This window comes from Crassostrea angulata, chromosome 10 (assembly GCF_025612915.1).
Source record: "Crassostrea angulata isolate pt1a10 chromosome 10, ASM2561291v2, whole genome shotgun sequence".
Taxonomy (NCBI): Eukaryota; Metazoa; Mollusca; class Bivalvia; order Ostreida; family Ostreidae; genus Magallana; species Magallana angulata.
The window spans coordinates 50780756-50802256 of NC_069120.1; the positions used below are offsets into that span (position 1 = coordinate 50780756).

At 37.8% G+C, this 21501-nt stretch overlaps 3 protein-coding genes across 4 annotated transcripts; all 3 read right to left on the bottom strand.

The window, feature by feature from the left end:
- Window positions 1-7259: 7259 nt before the first annotated feature.
- On the bottom strand, window positions 7260-8543 carry LOC128166030 (uncharacterized protein F54H12.2-like). Its single transcript, XM_052830943.1, has one exon. It carries the CDS (start codon window positions 8541-8543, stop codon window positions 7260-7262), a length of 1284 nt encoding a protein of 427 aa, XP_052686903.1.
- Window positions 8544-9499: 956 nt separating this feature from the next.
- LOC128166031 (uncharacterized) lies at window positions 9500-10621 on the bottom strand. The gene has a single exon (XM_052830944.1). It carries the CDS (start codon window positions 10619-10621, stop codon window positions 9500-9502), a length of 1122 nt encoding a protein of 373 aa, XP_052686904.1.
- A 5764-nt stretch (window positions 10622-16385) lies between these two features.
- LOC128165744 (uncharacterized) lies at window positions 16386-19117 on the bottom strand. Of its 2 annotated transcripts, none has more exons than XM_052830569.1 (6): window positions 18948-19117; window positions 17780-17884; window positions 17407-17530; window positions 17183-17278; window positions 16846-17006; window positions 16386-16714 (listed from the first exon to the last, which is right to left on the bottom strand). In XM_052830569.1, the coding sequence occupies exons 1-5, from the start codon at window positions 19022-19024 to the stop codon at window positions 16881-16883; spliced, it is 528 nt and encodes a 175-aa protein (XP_052686529.1). In that variant the 5' UTR covers window positions 19025-19117; the 3' UTR covers window positions 16386-16714; window positions 16846-16880. The 2 variants fall into 2 exon arrangements, with proteins under 2 accessions (XP_052686529.1, XP_052686530.1); XM_052830570.1 differs by lacking the exon at window positions 18948-19117 and adding an exon at window positions 17970-18134.
- Window positions 19118-21501: the final 2384 nt, after the last annotated feature.

The window sequence follows — 21501 nt, forward strand, 5'->3', positions numbered from 1 at the left end:
TTTTTATTTCATTTAGTTCAATAGTTCGAGAACAGAATTTATATCAACAAATTGAAGATATGAGTTGGAGCGAATTACTGACAAGTAATGAAAATTCAGTCCCGAGCGGTACAAGTCCTGTGGGTCAAGGAGACAGCGATTCAACTATTGATTTTAATGACATAGCAGATTCTTCGTTTCATGGAGATCGTTCTCTACTGATGGACGACAGTACGAGCAAATCGATGGATTTTTCCGACATTGCCGATTCCAGTTTTCGCGAAATAGAAAATCTATCCTTGGATGACGATTTACGCCTCGCCGATGACCTCATCAGAAATCAAGTTGGCGCGGGCCAAGATGACTACAATATAAAGCTAGTCAACGAGAGAACCCTCAAAGACATGAAGGCCGTTGACGTCAATTACCAGCTAACGTTCAACAACAAGTTTTTTCGCGAAAAAAAGAAACTTAACGAAGTCAAAGAAATTGTTCGTGATGCATTTGAAAAAATGATCGAACACGTCAAGAAAAACCTCCGTCCCGGCGACATCATGAGGGCTGCCATTCACAACGAAAAACTAGACTTACCTATCTATGTTCCATGCCGTCCGATGGAAGAGATGAACGCCGAAGCCATGATGGAGAGTCTAGTAAATGTTCTTAACAGTAACGAGGACATTCCGTTTGACTCCACCTGTCGTATCGACATAGGTGCTATCAAGTATCCGCGCGGTGGTAAAGGTTTAAAAATGACCAACATCGATGCAGATATCATTAAAAAAAAATCCATAGTGGTGATAAAAAATACCGATAATCTATGTCTGTTAAGAGCTGCTCTTGTGGCTTTTTGCGGTGCTTGTAGAACGAGCAACGACGAATACAGGAGATTGAAAAATTTGCATTCTACTCTCACCCCAGCCGAAATTCTCATTCAGTTTGAGAAATGCCCACAGTGGTACTATATACAAGTGTGTCAAAATACTGATCAAAAGCAGGACACCCTCACTCGGTCTGTGTGTCATTCATTGGCCATTTCGAAAGACCAACCGTTAACGTACTCATTGATCCCAAAATTAGAGGATTATTTCAATGTAAACATTTACGTAATAAGCTCTGCTTTGAGTAACGCATTTTCATACATCAGTCAAAACTGCGATGAGGAAAGAAAAAAAATATTTTTATACCACATAGACAAGGGTTCGGGACACTTTCATGCCATTGTTAAAATATGCGGCTTTTTTTCAAGTTCGTATTTCTGTTCTTCGTGTCTGACCCCGTATGATCACAAACATAAACATGCTTGTAAGAATCATTGCAGCGTTTGTTTGTCGGATGATTGTGAAAAGCAGCAGGTATGGATTTGTCAAGATTGCCACCGAACTTGCAGATCTGCGGAGTGTTACAAGAGGCATAAAATTCGTACCGAAAGCGGAAGTGTGCCATGCGAGCTAGTATACAAATGTCCGACCTGTCACAAAATCGTGGAACAATGCGAGATGAAGCCTGAGGATCACAAGTGCGGGTATTTTACGTGTAAATCATGCCTTCAGTATGTAGAACCGGAACATCTCTGTTACGCGAGAAGCTACCCCCCTTCCGACAACGGAAAGCGACGCTACATTTTTGCCGATATAGAGGCATCGCAGAGGGACGAAATAGTGCAGTGTGAATGGGGCTATGCCCCTCGCCTTGACACAAACTGCGCTCAATGTATTCAAGAGGAAAAGACCTGTTTGGATTGCCGTCGATGTCAGCATTGTCTCCAGTCTTACTGCGGAAAATCAAGGCATTCTGTTGTCTTAGCCGTCTGTCAGTCCGCCTGTACAAAGTGCGAAAACAATGACATGACTCCAGAGAGCACATGCAATGAATGCGGAGATCGGTGCAATCGTTGTGCTAAAAGAGACAAAAAGACCAAACGATATATCAGAACCCCCTGTCCCGGAAAGTGTGGATTCCGAGAGCGCGTGTTTAAGACTCTGTACGACTTGGGTAGATGGATATTCCACGAAAACCACAGAGGGTATACGGTCGTTTTTCACAATCTGTCATACGATGGTCAATTTCTACTTCAGTACCTTATATCGCAGACTATACGACCTTCCTTTATTATCTACAGAGGTAGTAAAGTGCAAATGTTTAACGTGAATGCTTTACAGATCAGAGTGATTGATTCATTTAATTTTTTACCCATGGCCCTGGCAAAATTACCTGGAGCATTCCAACTGGAATCATTAGCCAAAGGATATTTCCCACACTTCTTTACGTGTCGGGAAAATTTATCATACGTGGGGCCGTATCCCCCGCCTGAGACTTACGGGCCCGATGGCATGTCAATCGAAGGTCGGGAAAAATTCTACGAGTGGTATCGGGAAAAAATTGACAGCGGAGAAGTGTTTGATTTTCATAGCGAAATGGTGAAATACTGTCGAAGCGACGTCGATATACTGCGGCGAGCCTGTATAAAATTCAAACACCTTCTACACGAAGCGACTAGCAGAGACGGAGGTCGCGCCATTGACGCATTTGACTCCTGTACCATAGCATCTCTTTGCATGGAAGTTTACAAGCAAAAATTTCTTGAAGAGCAGTGGCAATTAATCGTCAAGGAAAACGACCAAGAGATCCGAATAGATGCTAAAAAAATAAACGGAAAAACATCTGTCCTCTATCAGAACGTTTGGATAGACTGGAACGAATTTAAGAAAATGAACATGGAAATAATCAAGGAAGTTTTCGTGAAGTCCCCCATTGCTCGTCCACCGCCGAACGGATATCAGGTTCGCATACCATTCAGCAGAAAATCCATAGCATGGCTCGAATTGTTAATGCAGCGCGCCCGCACAAACGGTCAACACCTGGATATTTGCCATGCATTAAACGGAAGAGGGGAGTACCGAGTACCGGAAACTCGCTATCGACTAGATGGTTACGTAGCACCTACCACCGAATTTCCCGCCGGAATTGCTTATGAATTTCACGGCTGTCGTTTTCACGGATGTCCCACGTGCTTCAAAAAAGGAGGTGATATTATACTTCCGAACTCCGAGTATACTGCATCCGAGTTGCTTGCACGCACCCGTAATAAAGAAAGAAAGTTAAAGAGTCTGGGAATGAAACTTGTCGTCATCTGGGAACACGAATATGACAACATGATTAAGGAGGACCCTGACGCCAAAACCTTTGTCGAAAACCTGGATTTGACTGAGCGTCTAGACCCCCGGGATAGTCTTATGGGTGGACGTACAAACGGATGTGTGTTGTACAAAAGAGCGCCACGAGATACAAAAATCAAATATGTCGATTTTACCTCGCTGTACCCTTTCGTTAACAAGACGGCACGATATCCGACCGGACATCCCGAGATCATCACTCGTGAGTTTGACGATATCTCGAATTATTTCGGACTGGCAAAGGTAAAAGTTCTCCCGCCTCGAGGACTTTTTCACCCAGTGCTCGGTTACCGCTCGCAGGGAAAGTTAACGTTTCCGCTATGTCGATCGTGTGTGGAGCGCCTACAGAAAGAACCTTGCGCTTGTTCGGACGCGGACAGAGCATTGACGGGTACTTACTGTACACCCGAACTTCTCAAAGCCGTCGAAAAGGGGTACAAGATCCTCAAAATCTACGAAGTCTACCATTGGAATGAATCGACTCAGTACGACTCTGTAACCAAGACGGGTGGACTATTTGCGCCTTATATCAACATGTTTTTGAAAATTAAACAAGAGGCCAGTGGACGACCCGACTGGATCAAGACGGAGGATGACCTCGCTCAATATATCGAGATGTACGAGCAGAGAGAAGGTATTCGTCTTGACCCCGACAATATTGAACACAATCCGGGTCTACGTAGCCTGGCAAAGCTTCTGTTGAATAGTTTCTGGGGTAAATTTGGACAGAGAATGAACCTCTGCAAAACGCAGATTCTTCACGACAGCCAAGCTCACGTGTTGTTTGAGCAGATGGCCAATCCAACTATAGAAATTCAGGATTTTAATATCATAGACGACAACCATCTCATGCTGTCTACTAAACGTGCCTCGGAGGACATGTGCGACCCCGGTCACAGCAATGTTTTTTTGGCTTCATTTACTACCTGTTGGGCCCGCCTTAAGTTGTACGAATTATTAGATTTGTTGCAAACTCGCGTTCTGTACTGGGACACAGACTCGGTAATCTATACCCAAAAGGAGGGGGAAATAGAACCCCCCATTGGTGATTATCTGGGTGAACTTACAAACGAATTGAAAAAGGACGACTGGATTACCGAGTTTGTGTGCAATGGTCCTAAAAATTATGCATACAGAACGCATAAAGGAAAGGAGGCATGCAAAGTCAAGGGATTTTCCCTAAATTACATCAATTCGACAATCCTTAATTTAAACAGCATGAAAGACGCCATGTTCAATCGCGAGAATTCCTTGGCGGGAAACTACTGCACAGTCAACCCCAACAAAATCAGTCGAGAAAAAATTCATAGCGAACTTTATTGCCAAGAGGAAATTAAGAAATATGCATCTGTGTATACGAAACGAGTCGTACAACCAAATTTGACAACACTTCCTTATGGTTATTAAAACAATATCTCATGTATTAGACTGTTTGTTTATTAGTATATGTACATTCAAAAATACAGATTTTTGAACATTTTTAATAAAATAAAATGATATGTGTTCACAATGTAATTTGTTTTTCATTTTTATAGTTTTTTTTGTTTACAGATAATAATGAATAAACACTCCCCACCCTTTACAATTAAAATGTCAGCCACATTGTCCTTTTCTTTTTGGGTGAGCGTATGCCAGGAGGTGAAGTCGCTTTTCTCTTTTTGCTTCCCGCGTAAATAAGACCGGATCCAGATTGTGGGGGGTCCGTTTTAATTGTCGACATTGTCTCCTCGGTGTTCACACCTTGATCCATTGATTGACTTTTTTCTTGTTCACTCTGTTTCTCCTTCATCCGATCGTAGATTGTTTTTTTGACGAGTAGATATTCCTCCGCCATCTTCTTTAAAGTAAGGTCTAAGAATCAAGGGAATGACTTCTCCGGTTTTCTGCAGCAATTGTTTTATCTGAATGTTGCTCACACGACGATCACATAGAGACTGAACGAGATTTTTATATCTCTTGAGTTTTGTCCGATAATAACCGGAAATGATCAGATGACCCATGTAAATATTTAGAGTTATCTCCCTGAAAGCCTTCATCTGTTCTTCGGAGGCCATTTCGATAATTTTTTTTCGTTGAGTTTTATCAGCAAGAAATAAAAAACGAAGAAATGCTGTCTGACGTCCTGTCCTTTGAGACATGATGACGTAAATGAACGAGTGTACAAATTACACTCTCAATTTATTTAGGTCGGTACACTATCGTTTCTCCTTCGCCTGGTAAGATATTTGTTCGTAAACGCCTCTCTTCCGGACAGTGATTGGTCAGATCTATCAGTATGTAACCGTAAGGGCGACTTACGGCTTTGGCGTAAGCGTCCATCCAGAATTTCGAGCGCCCCGTGAAAACTTGACTACCAAAGGTAATGATCTGTCGGTTATCCCTCACATTTTTAAATAAAATAACGTGTTGACAATTCAGTAAGATGCTTTTAGCGTAAACTCCGGGGGGATATAGATTTTGTGACAGCAGAAAAGCCGTTACCTTAGAATGCGACACCATGGTCTGAAAAAGATGAAGAGCATCTGAACTTTTCGTCACTAAATGAATCATGTCGTCGAGAATAATTACAGTGTGAGGGTAATCTTCAGACCATTCCTTAATTTCATCTCTGCTAGGTAGTCCTTTATAAGTATCAAAATCGGATAAACTCGACTTCATGTCATCTACAATTGGCTGTTCTTCCATGTAACAATATATAATTTTGCTTGGTGCAACATCAAACATCTCGCTTCCACTTTTCAGTAAATTCCACACAAAATGTGTTTTTCCCGACATAGTTCCCCCTATTACTGCAAACGAGGTGGGAGTTTTAAATTTCATTGCCGAATCTTTTCGTGTCTTGAGAATAAATGAAAAATAATGAATCTGTTTCTGATTATTATGAAGATACCCCCCAAACAAGATTTAAACAAATTTACGCATGCGCACATGAAACCCGCAAATATAAAAAAAAAAAAAAAAAAAAAAACTCATATTTTTTTATCAGATATTTTTGTTTCTATTGGAAATTTTCACTAAAACTCCCAACTGTATAATGTGTTCATTTTAAAATGAATTTAGTGCAGAAAAAAAAATTAAAAAAAAACAAAACCTTTTTTTTCTCAAGATCGTTTTTTTTATTTCTACAAACCACACACACACACACACACACACACACACAACTAATTTTTATTTCTTCTATCTCCTGCATTCAATAAAATACATGATCATTTTAATAAACAATGCATGGCTAGTTGCATTCATCTAAATATATTCTTTCATGAAACAAAACTGACATAGGTACACCTCACTTGTACATCATTTGCAATATTTTTTGTTTTTTAATTAACTACTTTTTTTATCTTCATGTGACACATCTATAAAACACACAACTATTTTTTTCTAACTGCATTCATTAAAAAAAGTAATGAGACACGATAATGACGCTCTTAACGATCCCTTCATCACTGAGGGGGAAAGCCTGCGCGCGCGCGCGGGAACCTCGGTCTCCGGGATCCAAGTCTCCGGGGTCCAAGTCTCCGGGGTCCAAGTCTCCGGGATCCAAGTGTAAGAGGATTTTTATTTATTTTTTTTTTACAAGTATCAACATGTGTCTCATTACCCGACTTTAAAAGACAGCAGATGGCTTTTGTAATGATTAATTCTTGACAAAACAAATTTGCGTACAAAGTCGTCGGAATTAATACGACCTAACAATTCAAGACTGCTTTGCATTGAAAACCCCTGCGCACGGCGATACAAATAATATAAAACGTGAAAACCACAAGTAGAAGCCGAATCTTGTTGCACTTGTACATTATTATAAACACAAACAAAGCTATTTCTATCAATAAAGTCTCTCAATCGAATGTCATAGTATTCCGGTAATCTTCCAAAGCTGTCGTAAAATTCGCATTCTGTTTCGTTTCTGAGCCAAAAGGCAATCCAATGAGAACCTTTTTCTTCAATGGGATCTGTGTTGCACACTACAGCAGAAGGAAATCGAGTCACACGAACTGGCAGAGAGTTGGAGGCAAATATGCCTCGGAAAAACGGTTTAAGGTCCGCTAGCATATCGACAATGCCCAACATTTCTTTGGTATCCATTATTATTATTGTTATTATTTACAATTGTCTCACTTCTCTGGTATTGTCAACTAAAAGAAGACCGGGGCATTCACAATAGGCTATGGCGCTGATGGTCGCTGTGGTTGGTTTAGAAAAACGAGCATAGACACCAACGTTTCCTTGATGTACCAGGTTTATATACCCATCTCCGAGATCAGTTGGTACGAGGTCAAAGGCATATATGGCATATCCAGTCCCAAATTTTTCTCTATCGATGACGAGGCTCTCGTCTTTGAGCCACCTTTCAGAGGACTGATACAAATTGCAGAGAGGAGTAACGTAATTATTGTTCTCCCCAAAGTCTAGCTTCATTGGTCGAATGGGTGTCGGTTCTCCGTTGACGTACAAGACAATCTCGGACAGATCAAAGTGTTCAAAATAAAACGGATTATCGGCGTAACCACCGTTCACTGCCGACTGTTTGACAAAAGTGACAAACACTTTTGATGGTCTTTTTCCGTTCCAAACGTCGTCCCAATAAAACTCGCTAGTTTTATCTGAAATGGTGGTCATTTTGACATCTGTTTTGAGATAATTATACCTCGCCGGGGACTTGAGAATGACATTGGTGTGATTCACCAGAATGGCGCTGTCGACTTTAACTTTACAGGCCTTAAATACGGCGTCTAATATGGTGACCTTGTAGCTCGGCGAGGCTTCCTTACTCATTATCACGAATTCGGGCTTGGAACGAAACAGCCTGAGTTGAATATCTACTCCATTGATGAGATATTTGTCGAGATAAAAACAATCCACGTATAGAGGACCTTCCAGATCAAATGTTCTCGATTTTTGGGTAAATACATATCTCTTTCTCAGAGACATGTTCGTTCCGGCTGCAGCATCCGGGTCATTCATGCCCTCTCCATCAGGCCAGTACATCTGTGTCTGCATTTGCGATTCAGATGCGCCTTTTCCTGTAGACAACAGTACTTTGAAATAAGCTTTCCAGGGATAATTGTTGGCATTTTGCGAGACGCATTTTCCGTTCATGTAGACATCTATCTGAGAAAACAGTGCTTGAAGAGGTAAATTAACGATTCCTGTCTTTTCCAAAGCTGCTAAGGCTGTGCCGTCAGACTTGGTGATCTTTGCTTTAATGTAGAGTCGACTTTTTCTGAGATCTAAATACTCTCCGCCGTTTCCCGGAATGGAAAATTCCAGAGGTGCAGTATCTAAGTCAAATGACGAAATGGGTCTGGTTTCCTGAAAATAAATCTTATGCACTGCTACTTGATTTGGTGGATCGGAAAAGAGAGCCAATTCAGAGGGCTCTGCCATCGTTGTGTTCAATTCGCTTAAGTAAGACATGGTTTAACTAAAAAATAGGTGTGCCTTTGAGACTAGATTTTTTGCTGCTGGCCGTTTTCTTTTTTGTTTTCAGAGTCTTTTTTTTCTTAATTTTTTTTTTCAACGAATTAATCCTCTGTCGTCCTTGTCTCTTTTTTTTCTTAAAGCGTCCTTTCCCTTTGGTGTTTGACGAACGTCTGGTAGTTGCTCGTTTTTTTCTTCTTTTTATACTTTTTTTCAAAGGCATGTGGGGCTCGTCGTTACGCATGGATTCTTTTAATTCGGATATGGCTCTCTCTTGCTCGGCCGCTACTGGTGACACTTGTTGAATGTCCGGTTTTGGTAAAGAGGGAGCCCGAACTGGAATCATGTAAGCCCTTCTTCTGTTGAGTATTCCACCACCCCTCTGCGATTTGCGCCGAATCATCGGTATAAAGTTTTCCCCCTCATCTGTGTGATGAAATTGCGCCCATAGAGCAGGATTCGATATGTACGTTGGTCCAGCCATGATTTCACATTTGTCGAAACACAAGTGTTACAGTCGAATCTCCAGTTAAAAATGACGCATCTCCGGTGTTGTTGTCCTTTATATAGATGTGCATATCGGTAAGGTCATTACTGCGTAAAGGAATGCGGTAAGGGCGAAGAAAAATCTGATTTTTAGAGTCTGTCAAATAAATCCGTCTGAGAAGTGGTCCTTGTCGTTCCCCTATGATGGTGTCCTCACAAATCGAACAATAGACAAATATTTCCTTGGGTAATCCTCTGATACTGTTGTTACAAAATTCCGTCAACTCGACAGTCCATTCCCCCGTCAGAGGTAAGGATCTTGGTAGGCGAACTCTAAAATTCCAAGGTTTGTTATCGGAGTGCGTAGAGGCACTATCCGAAGACTTGAGAACCATCCGCAGCGACATCTATATGATAAATGAAGCATTATCGGGATGTCAAATGTTTTTGACATCGATTTCTGGAATCCAACTGTCGAATTTCTTGGGCCAACCTAACCAACGTACAAGTACTTCCGGTTTTCCGCGTACTTTCCGTTTCCTGATGATTTTTTCGATTCTCCATTGTGTCTGTTCGTCTTTGGATACCTTCTGAAGTTCGCTGGCATAAAAACTACCTTGAATTGGTTCGTTCATCATATCCTTAAGCTTGTAAATAGGGATGCCTTGTGAAACGAAGCGATGGCTCACAATGAAAATTTCTTCGGTAAAAGTCTGATCATAGTCACGTTGAAACTGGCGTCTTAAGTGAGAAATGCGCACCTGATCGCCTATCTTAAGGGTATACGCTGTGCGTTTTCGTTTTGACGACTTTTTAATATTCAGTCTTTTTTTCTGAGCTTTTCGTCTCACCAAGTAAGCATCCAGTCTCACTTCCGATTCGTTCTCTGCGTCGACAGAGGCTGGAGCTCTTCCGTTTAGGGAGCGGTTGGGTGTTTCGTTGATAGACATCACCACATCTTGTAAAATGTTTATGTACTTGTGTTTTTGAGTATGCGTAAAATATCTATACAATCTCTTCTTTAACGTTTGAATGTACCTTTCGGCAAAATTGGCCTTGGTCTCGTTTAAGGCATAAAAAATTTTAATGCCTTTTTCCTGTAGATATCGTTTCAAGTACCGATTGTTAAATTCCGACCCTTTATCCGTCCGGATAGCTTTGGGTTGTCGAGGACCACTCAAAATGTCTCTGAATGCATCAATGATCGACTGAGCTTTTTTATCTTTCAAAGGTCTCACCCACATAAATCGAGAAAATACATCAACGACAACCAAGAGATACCTTATTCCGTTATTGTTCTCGGAGAGGTTTTGCACGTCGGCCAAGTCTGCTTCCCACTGATAGTCTATTCCCTGCACTATCACACGTCTTCTCTTAAATCGGCGCCTCACTTTTTTTTGCAGCGAAAATGCATCTTGATTTTGTAAAAACTCTTTGATTCGATTTAAACCAATATTATAGATTCCCTCTTTTTTTACAATTTCGTATAGTTTAGTTGCACCAGCAAAGGAACCAGGGTGCCGCGGATCATACCATATTTTCTTTAAATACTGCTCCATCTCCACTATCTCTCCAAGGACAAATGCTTAAATGAAGTTTAGTTTGAAAAAATCAGTCTTTTTATACCCAGAACCTGTTTGAGGTATCCTTAGCATAAATATTTTACCCATGCATACTAATATCCTTATTACAAAACATAAAAAAAAAATAATGAATGAAAAGTGAGCAAGTGTTTTTTTATTGTACATTTAGTTATATATCAACATTTTAATCACAAACATAAAAAAAAACCACACCATTGTCATTTTCAATTGCAAACAAAACATTCACTCATTACAATGAGACCCTTTTCATGCAAATAAAAATAGTCTGATGTTTCCTTTTCTATCCTCTTGCCAACTTTCCATCTGTTACCATCTTAGCATACGGACAATGCTTTGACCATCGTATGTGTTCATTGTAGGCATCGTCTTGTGGTTCCCAGTTTTTTAGTGTCATTCCGCAGGAGAAACAGGTGACTTTGTCTCCGATGCGCGTGTAAATGAAACCCGCTCGAGCCAAATCCTTTTTCGCCGGACCTCTTAAATATTTAGGCCAGTCGTTAAACGTGGCAAATCGTTCCGAAAAATTCAAGTATTCGGGATATTGCCAGGGAGAAGGACTGTTCAAAGTTGGAGGAGGAATATTTTTCACAGGCAGAGTCACATATTTAGTCTTCAATTTTTCTTCTTTAAACCCTTTGTTCGAGTCCGACAAATTCCACGAGAAGTTAGCATTGGAATCCATTCCCCATGATGTCGATGGTAAACAATCTAAGGAACATGCATCAGTACTGCTCGAGGAAAAATTAGGACAGGAATCCGTTTCAATCATGTTCAGTCTAGAATCCATAGACGACATCGTGCTTCGTCAAGGTTCGAGGGAAGCAATGATAAAAAAAAAGCATGAAATAGCTGTTTTAGTCATTTGCGTACATCGAATTGTTTTTTTCACTCTAATGATTACCAATCAAATTTCTTGAAAATAAAATGTGATCTACATCATATACTAGAATAGCAAATTACATTTAATTAACATTGTGATTGGTCCTCTCTTACCTTCTTTTCAATTAGTAGGCGTGTTTCTAAATAATCACATGATCATTCTGGCATAAAGTATTACTTCAGATTATTTTGTCAAACCACACTCGAGCAGAAACACTACATTGCAAAAACACCATGCTGTCTTTTCCAGACCCAACCAGCGAAAGACAAATGTGGCTATTTAGATTTTTGCAACGGGGTTCCTGTGTCAAAAACTTTATTGACAACTACAACCTGTACCACTCCGATGATACATCATGCCAATTTTGCAAAAAACAATATGTTTTGCGCAATTCTTTGGTACATGAAACTGAATGCATCGTTCGACTTGCCTTGGAAGCCACGCAGAATGATGAAAAATTGCTTAAATTCGTGCTTAAGGCACAGGATATTTTCTTTGATCAAGACATGAGAAAAGGTGAAGCCTTACCTGTTGCAGAAGTTTTAAAAATAACGAGATTCGGTCGTATTTCGTATGATGATTGGGAAAATATCTATCATGATTTTGTATGGGGTGAAATCTGCAGAACTGAACATCTTGGATATGAGGAAACACCATACACCGAGTATCCAGACACGACGGAAGGATTCATCAACCCATTTATTTTCGAACAGTCTTGAGACCATAAAGACATTCAATGTTTGGCCTGTGTGTGATTTAACAATAAAAAAAATTAAATTTAGAATAGTTTATTTTACACGAAGTGGATTGTGCAACAGGGCTTGTTTTTTAAGGTTCAATGCGTTTCCTACAAAACTTTTTGAGTTTTTCCACCAATCTGAGGAGCTTATTTTCCAACGATTATTCGTGACGTCAAACCTCAGATATATGTGAAACAAATTAACATTCTCGTCAGTCTAACTCTTACACTCAAAGAAAAAAGAATGATGTCTGCACGTCTTTTCAAACCTTTGCAAAACGGACGTTATGTTAAGGTCTCCGAATGGCAAAAGGAACCTAGACTTGATCTTAGACAATACGAACTCTGTGATGGACAGGAAATACCAACGAAAAAAGGTATTAGTCTGAAAATAATTCAGTTAAAAACCTTGATGACGGCCATGGACTCAATTCAAGAAACAATCCTCAAGAACGAAGCACAAAGTTGGCATCTGGGATACAATGTTTACATCCATGTGAAAGAAAACAACCCTTGCGTGGATATACGACAGTACTGGAAACCCAACGAAGAATCAGACATCGTTCCTACCAGAAAAGGGCTCTGCTTAAGACCGTTTGAATTCACCGTTTTTAAAGGCTTACTGGTAGACATCGAAAACTGCCTTCCGGAATTGAAAAACGTGAAATGTTGTTCAGAACGCGATGATCATCAAAATCAATTGGGAATGCTACAATGCAGCATTTGCAACCCTAACGATTTTGCAAAGTGGTAAAAAAAACAGTGATAAAAAACGCTATTGAAAAAAAATTGTTTGTAAATTTACAACACTTTTTTCTCCAAGCTTTGTCATTTATCATGTTCTACTTTATTTTCTCTGTGCTATTTAAATTTCATGTAGAAACTACATATGTATGTGTATAATTTAATGCATTTTTATATCAGAATAAATTGATAGAAAATTACACGATTTTTACTTCGTTTTTAAAACCTGAAAAACATCAAAAATAAATAAAATGGATAGTATCGCATCAAACATACAAATGCGTTTTCGTAAAACAAAAATAAACACCGAATTAAATCCGTCTTTACACCATTTCGTCTATATGGTTGTGTCCTTACTTTAACTTACCGTTTGTGTTTACATTTTTATTTAAAAGGACGGGTGTCATTTCTATACGGTGATCAGTTAATACTGACTGATTTTTCCATTTAAAAAGTCTCTCAATCTAGTTCATTTTAACAGAACACGTTTGTTTTTTTAAAAACAGTCATTTATACTGGCATACTTCAGAAACACCAAAATGTATTTTTCTCTCGACGTTTAGCTATCTTCATTTTAAAAACGATTTTTACTACACTCAGGTATTCATTCTACCCAGTGTCTAACAATAGGGTCGATCTTTTATCAAACACGTGTTCAACCAAGTCTCCTTCCCCTTAACTCTTTTTAAAGGTCACTGACGCATTCCTCCATTCAATACCCAATTGTGATTCGGAAGTTCCTGTTTCTTGGTCGGGTAATCGTCAGTCTAAAAATAATCATTAGTCTTGATTTGTTGCTACGCTGTTTCTTGGTCGGGTAATCGTCAGTCTAAATTAATCATTAGTCTTGATTTGTTGCTATGCACAGGTCTCGTGTCGGGCACCTGTCCCCAAATGTAGGTCAACCACCCCCCATTGTTCTTCTTTTGTTCCTCCCCAAACAATAGACCCCCATTGTTTTCAGGGTATATACAGACGCATATACTACTAGTATTATGATTTTAAAACAATAAGTCAATAATATAGATTTAGGTCGCAGGCGTGCGGCGACTAGCCTTACCTCACGTTCTACATAATATACTATCTTCCAAAGTTTTTTATCATTTTGCATTGAAATAAATATTATGTAAATATTTTAAAAGTTTTGTCGTATTCCGTATCTTTTATAACTTTATTGCATCTATGACACTACTTTTTGGTCAACCCTTGAATCTGTGACATTACTTTTGGGTCAACCCTTGTAATTTATCTTATTTGAAAATGGATAAAAAATAACATGTTAATTAAAAGGTATCAAGATGGATATTGATGGTTAGTAAGATCTCAATATATTTCTTTTTTTATGCACTAAACCTAATTGGCTTAGACAGGGACGTTGTCCTCCCAAAACCTGTAATGTAAATACGTAACTACCAATTAGATATATTTTAATAACTGAAAATTAACTCGAAACGAACATTTCAAAATTTCAAAGATCTTTTATTGCAGAATTTAGATTTAGAAGAAAGAAATTACTGAATATTATAGTGACATGGGTATTACAGATTAACAAGTACAATCAAAATTCCTTTAATGAAATATTAAATCATCACACTCGGTCCAACAGACGTGTAAGTAAATTTAGAACTATTGCATAATAAGTAAAGTTTGCATGTGTTAGAAATCGGATGGTTTTGTCTTATGTTTTGTCTCTAATTCTACAATTCATTGATCAAAAAAGCAATATGGGGAAGGGGGTAGTCACCCATAAAATCAATGAATAGAGTACTATTATTATATGATAACTTGACATAAGGTTAAAATATGTCTATTTTGTATAATAAATGATATATTTGCTTAATAAAGAATGGACTATATGTAGTTTCAATTTCATCCAAGTCACTTAAGTTGCATAGTCTGTCCTTGTAATATAAATAGAAGTGCGACTTTGAAATCACGTATTATTTCTAAAACATGGCTGTATATGGGTATGTTAAGGCTTCCCCAATAAATAATTCCAAATAAAGAACATATGTAGTCTCAGAAGGACCAAATTTTTAAAAGATTTTTTTCTCATTTATAATGAACTTTGAACTATCATGATGATCCCTCTCTGATCCACCGGGAAAATATCTGCACATTCAAAAAAGTTTAATGAAACTGTTGATGACATTAGACTGGAAAAATCAATTTTAGTAAGTTTATAAGCACTGCCGGGTTTTTCCCCTTAAGTTGGGCGTGACCTTCGAAAGTTCTAACAATACATTTGTTTGTTCCAGGTTTTTAATTAAAAAGCCTCTTAAGCAATGTAAAAATACCTTGTTACCCATGAAGTATCCGATCAAATCAAATCAGGAAAAATACTTTATTTAATCCAGTGTATTTTAATAATTTAAATCCTTACAGGAGGTTTTTTTTTAAGTTTCGTAGGTTAAGTTTCACTTTACCTTTGTTTAGTATATTGCAAATGCTAATTTGAATAAAAGGAGAGATACAAAGGCAATGTAATGTTTTGTTATTTTTCCAAATTAAATCGACAGCCAGAAAAACAATACTTTGTCTAGAGGACGCATGCATATACAATGCATACACACACTGTAATAGAGCGCAGCGGAAATAACTCAGGGTCAATCTCGTATTTACATACCTGTTACTGCGCAATAGAACCAAGCTTCAAAATTATCTAGGGATATTAAACAATTTAGGCACGTACATGTAGCATCGTTTTTAAAGTGAGGGAGGGGGTAAACTTATCCTATATCTTGTCAAGCTAACTGGGGGGGGTAGCGAAGAGCGATAACGCGTCAATTTTAAGATTAATTTCTTTAATTTCATTTGCAGGTAAAGGGGAGTAACTCCTCAAAAAATCAAAAATTCAATTTTCTATATGAACTGTTTGTTGAGAGGAACAGTGTATGTGTGGGTGGGATTGGGGGGGCCTCTATACTCCGATGCTACGCACCATTTATTTAAAATTTATATCAAAAGATTTTCTCTCTAACTACATATTTCAATAACGATATCATCAGTAATAGTATGTCACAAGTTCATGCACGTAGCATTTTAAAAATTTCAAAATTTTCTCGAATATTTTCGGGATCCTAATTCTCAGAAATATGCTCTTAAAAAGAAATCCAGGCGAGTATTTTTTCAAGTTTTTCAAGATGTTTTTCTGTTTTGGACCCTGTCAAGAACGTGGGCCTCTACCAGTATCCTTGTCCCTACACAAATCATTGTCTTGTGGTCTCAATGTTTTACGTATACCTCAACGGCCAATGCTTGAATCAGTTCTTCCCATTGTGAATCCACAATGAAGTAAAGCTCTGATTATTTTCTCAAAATAAACTTATTGTAATGTAACAAAAACAGAACGCCAGTTATGTTATACATTTTATTTCTCTTTTCTTCGTATTCTTACGCATTGAACATACAGTGCATATCTAAAATTAATCTATATACATTAATATTCATTAACCTATCGCCATGATTTCATTCACAGACATTTACAGTCAGTTTATATTTCTCCTGTGAAGTTTGTCGTTTGTTTATTCCTTTGGCGGAATCTTTACGACTTCATCAGCCAGGGAGGCCTGCGTGCGCATCTTTTTTCGTCTTCCTGTCCTCTATTTTCTCCTTGGAGCAGAACATGAAGTCTGGGGCAGCACGTGCCAATTAAAGTTTCAATGCAATTATGATTTGAGGCAAACTGAAAATGAAGAATGCATACATTATTTTAAAAAATGTCGACTGTATGCATATGTCAGTTTTGTTGTCTTGCAAGATAAAAGACAGGTTTTCTTGGAAATGTAGACAAATAGTGACCTATAACACACTTACATGCACTTAAAAGTTTAATGAAGACAAGTTATATATCATCCGGGTAATTCAATCACGTGCCAATGTGGCACACCATGCATGAGCATCTTCTTGAAGAAGTCGTCAATCAGCTTCCATTCTTTCTCTGCGTCAGGAGAATCGCTGGCTTCAACTTTTGGAAACTGTAAGGAAAAAACCATAATACATGAAATTCAATTTCAAGAACCAATAGAGTTCTTTTCATACGTAGTTCACAATTCATAGGTTTATAAATCAGTTTTATAAGAATTGTGTATAGGTTTGTTACCTGTATATTGAGTACTATATACATGTCTGTGTTAGGACTACAGGTACTTACCAAGACCAGCACACAGGAGAAGTCCGAGTTTAGAGAGTGGTTTGTGGGCTGTGTGTTGTCTAAGACCAACATCTCCAGCTTCTTACAGCAGTCCACCTGTAAAAATAAACCAAAACCAACTGTCATTAATCCTTGTATCTATCAAAAGTTTGGGTCTCTTTTCTTTTTTCTTTTTTTGGCAAAATAATTTCAAATTTGTAATAAGTAACTTTGACAATGTGTACCTTCAGGACCCGAATGCCGTTCTCCCAGCAATGGGCTTTGATCAGAGTTTGTTCTATGTTTATTGTGACGTCAGCATCCTCTGATGGTTGTGGCAAGATACAAAGCATCACCGCATCAGGATCACTGAAAAATAAACAATATCAATTATAGACATTATACCATGAATATGGTTAACAGTTTTGAAATCTTTGACTATTTCAATTTTTTTAAGACCGGCAATGTTTTAAGGGATGTTTTTTTAATATGACGCATTCCTAAGAAAAGTATGATTGAGAATATATAAGAAAAAGTAAAATCAGTTTAAAATTAATCTAGTAAATAAATTAAACCACGTGTACTGATTAAGATACTCCTGTATAAGTTTACACTTACTTTTCTAGAATGGCCGCACATTTGTGGACCCCGTTCACAACCCGCTCTTGCTTGGATGCGTTTTGTAAGACCTTCAGTACGCCGGGGCAAGCCTTTATACTGCTTCTGCAAGATCAGGAAAAATTTAATAATTAAAAATCCATTCACAAAAAATAATTAAACTGTAATCCACAATACAAATTATTCGTACCCATTTAATAAGTACATCAGTTGCAATGTTTCACCTATGTCAAGCATCTTAATAAGTCGTTTGTTTACTTTTGACTGAGAAGAAAGTGAATGACTTTCGATTTTATTAGAAGGTTCGCAGGTTATCCTTTTATTAGTGGCTGCCAATCATATTGTGTGATTGACGAGGAAGATAAATTATTCAGCTGTAAACACTTATCAACAATTCACGTAGGAAGCCCATTTTAATTGGGTCAAGATCATAATCATGTTTCCTGAAAACATTGCAAAAAGATTTTTACTTTTACTTTGACTGCTAGGATTAAAATTCCATAATTAGACTCGGTGATTTTTAAAAATATAAAATTCGATGCATTAATTTTCCTGCTATTTTAAGTCTGTTTCGGTTTGCCCTACTTTAAAAAAAAAGCGCAACAATGAATTCATTCCAAATAAGGAAACACAAGTTAAATTTCTTAGAGCTATATCGTGTTAACCACTGCCAGTTCGTCATGCCAATACTATAAATAGATGTGATAGGCGATCTCCGCGCGCTTTTACCCGGGTTTGTTTATCGATGTTTACAAGACTGGCAATTGGCCCATTTCTAGCACGCAATATCATGCAGGTGATTTCACATAAATTCAGAGAAAACAAACACGAATTTTGCCCCAAATGGCTGTCAAACATCAAATTTGAACCAAACTTTGAATAAATGAAAATATGATTGGTTCAATTTCAATATGACCATGATGCAATGTATGGAGCTCTGCAAATTTGCGACATGCTGCAATGCCTATATGGTAAAATAATCGAACTAAATTTCAAATGAAGTAGTTTAAACTCTTCATCAGATTTTTCAGAATTAAAGAATGCAAACAGTAAACTAAAATTATTATACGATACAATCAACTTTGTGCATGGTGTTATGAAACTACGTATTTCACATAACAGCTGATTTCTATATAAAAATTAATTTAAGATTAGTAAATGTACTCACTCTTCGCTGCATTGCTCCACTTTTATCTCCTTGTGGTCTGTGAGAGTCATCTTCGGGACAGTTTCTGTCAGTCTCATTCAATGGACGGTCTGCAAAATAGTTCACCTTAAGACGAACGTTCTTCCAACGTGGAATCTAGTACGCTCTGTTGGTATGTCGTAATCCCGATTAGTCATGTGGATATCCCTGACCCGGGTTCAAGCGTTTTGATTGGTCGTTCTCTCATGATATGTTCTTACTTTTGAACTGACGATCCAGATTTTTCTTTCGGATGTTTGAATTGCATCTATAATGGATGCAATTTTGATTCAATTCACATTTTTTCAAACGATTTATTTTATTAAATGTTTTTTTAATTCAAAATGCACCATGATTCAGCAGCAGATCGGGGTTTCGATATTGAGTTAAAAATAGAAGAAGGCCTGTACATGACTAAGGATCTATTTATAGATTTCTATAGATATATAACGCAGGGTGTTTCCTCTGTCAAGATCACATGCCAGCTGACTTACTAACTGAACTCCACTACTGGGTAAGGCGGTGACTCGATCATGTTTTAGGACTTTAAATTTAGTTGAATATGTAGAACACTGAGGACGCCTCACTGGATAGACTATGCCATACATGCTTTGATATCAAAATAGTCGCATAAACCATTATAGAACAGTAGAATGCAATGGGATTGTAAGCAAAGGAAATCGCATTCTCTATATTTTTTTCGGTTGAAAATGTAGAACACTATTTTAAGAGACCGAGACGCTGGATAAACTACGCCATATGTAGACTGATATCAAAATAGTTGCTTAAACAATACATATATATACTACATTTGGTATTTTACAGGCACGTAGCATCGTTTTTGAAAGTGGGGGGGGGGGGCCAGACCCATCCAAAAAATCAAAAAAAGAAAGGAAAAAAAAATGAAGGAAATTTAAAGTTTCCAAAAAACTTCAAAATCCTAATCCGAGGGGGGGGGGGGGGGATTTTAAAAAATTTGTTGCTGCGAGCCTGAAAAAAGTGGGGTGGGGGCCTGGCCCTGGCCCTGCCCCCCCCCCCCTGATGCTACGTGCCTGTTTTATATATAAGGGGCACGGTCGGGGGGCAGGGGGGTATAAATAGCGCTGGGTTCTAATTTTTCAATTGAATCGTCGGAGATTCATGGCCATTCCGGTCATAGTTATTCAGGCTTAGTTTTAGTGAAGTGAAAAATCATTGCATGCAGTCGAGTGCACGGACACTTTCTTGTGTAATGAAGTTTACACGTACTTCATAGTATATAGTGCTTATGGTAGAACTAAGATTTGGGATCTTAACCTTTCGCTCAAAACATTTTTGCACTTCATAAATTGTGTTGCTAGCGACAAAATTAGCTCTTTCAGAAGGAAAAAACTTGCATTATAAAATAAGATTTTCACATGCATTTAAGAATATTCCAACCTCCCTCATTAAAGTATGTATAGATGTATCACTGGTGGCCGATTGAATTTGCATATATGTGTGGCCTCACATGGACTTCACGTGAACTTTAGTTTTACACGTGGAATCACGTGGACCGAACACTCACATAAACACAGCATCACACAGCATCACGTGGATTCACGAGAAGTTTTGTGATTTAACAATTTCCGACCCCCAGCAACTTTTCAATATCCGGAAAATAATTGTTTAACTTTTTTGTTATAACTTGCTTAAATGAAATGTTTGATAATTCTGTAGTCTTTATATATCACTATTGATCATCAATCATTTCAGCTGGTGTTACAGAGTATATATACATGTATCTTTGCTGTTTGAAGACTTTGATTTGCCGGTCGAACGATAGTTTAAACACAAATCCACTTTCCATTACAATTATGCTAATCAATTAACTAACCATGCTGTAACTTTGTAAAAAAAAAAATATCGGAATCCATGATTTGATTTTTTTTTTTAAGTTTCAATTTGATAAATATACGTATTGAAAAACTTATGGATGGTTACATTACTTTAATCTGAGGGTCAGGGGTCCTTAAACTGTAAATATAAAATAGCACACAAAAATGGGCGTGAAACTTGTTGAATATTTTATGTGAATGCTCTTTCACGTGAGATTCATGTGCATGCAGCTAGTTTAACTGTATGCATTGTTCCACATAGTCAAAGTTAGAAATGCATTTAACTTTCTACGTTCCTGAGAGGCACCTGACGTTCATATACCACATATTTGTTTCTTAATAAAAAAAATACACCCTACCTATAAATACAGTACATCATGAACGTTACCGGTATATTTAATACAACAGGTTCATTGTGTAAATGTTGAATTAACCTATCGTAAAACTGCATATACCTGTGTCATGGCCTGTATGTCAAGTTCTTAGGTAAGGTACATGCAATCAAAGTGATATGCTACATGTACTATGATGCATATTCAGTAATGACTAATGAATATTGTGGCTATATAAATTATGTGCGATATACATATACTTGTACATTCGTATATGACTAATATTTTCACTATCAAGCCTTTTAATTTATCATATGCATTTCAGCAATCTATCGATACACGTATATA

Coding starts and splice junctions, on each gene's coding strand:
- LOC128166030 (XM_052830943.1), bottom strand. CDS start 8,543: ATGGCAGAGCCCTCTGAATTGGCTCTCTTTTCCGATCCACCAAATCAA.
- LOC128166031 (XM_052830944.1), bottom strand. CDS start 10,621: ATGGAGCAGTATTTAAAGAAAATATGGTATGATCCGCGGCACCCTGGT.
- LOC128165744 (XM_052830569.1), bottom strand. CDS start 19,024: ATGAGACTGACAGAAACTGTCCCGAAGATGACTCTCACAGACCACAAG. Junction 17,885..18,947: donor GTGGAGCAATGCAGCGAAGA/GTGAGTACATTT, acceptor CTGATCTTGCAG/AAGCAGTATAAAGGCTTGCC. Junction 17,007..17,182: donor TCTCCTGTGTGCTGGTCTTG/GTAAGTACCTGT, acceptor TTTTCCTTACAG/TTTCCAAAAGTTGAAGCCAG.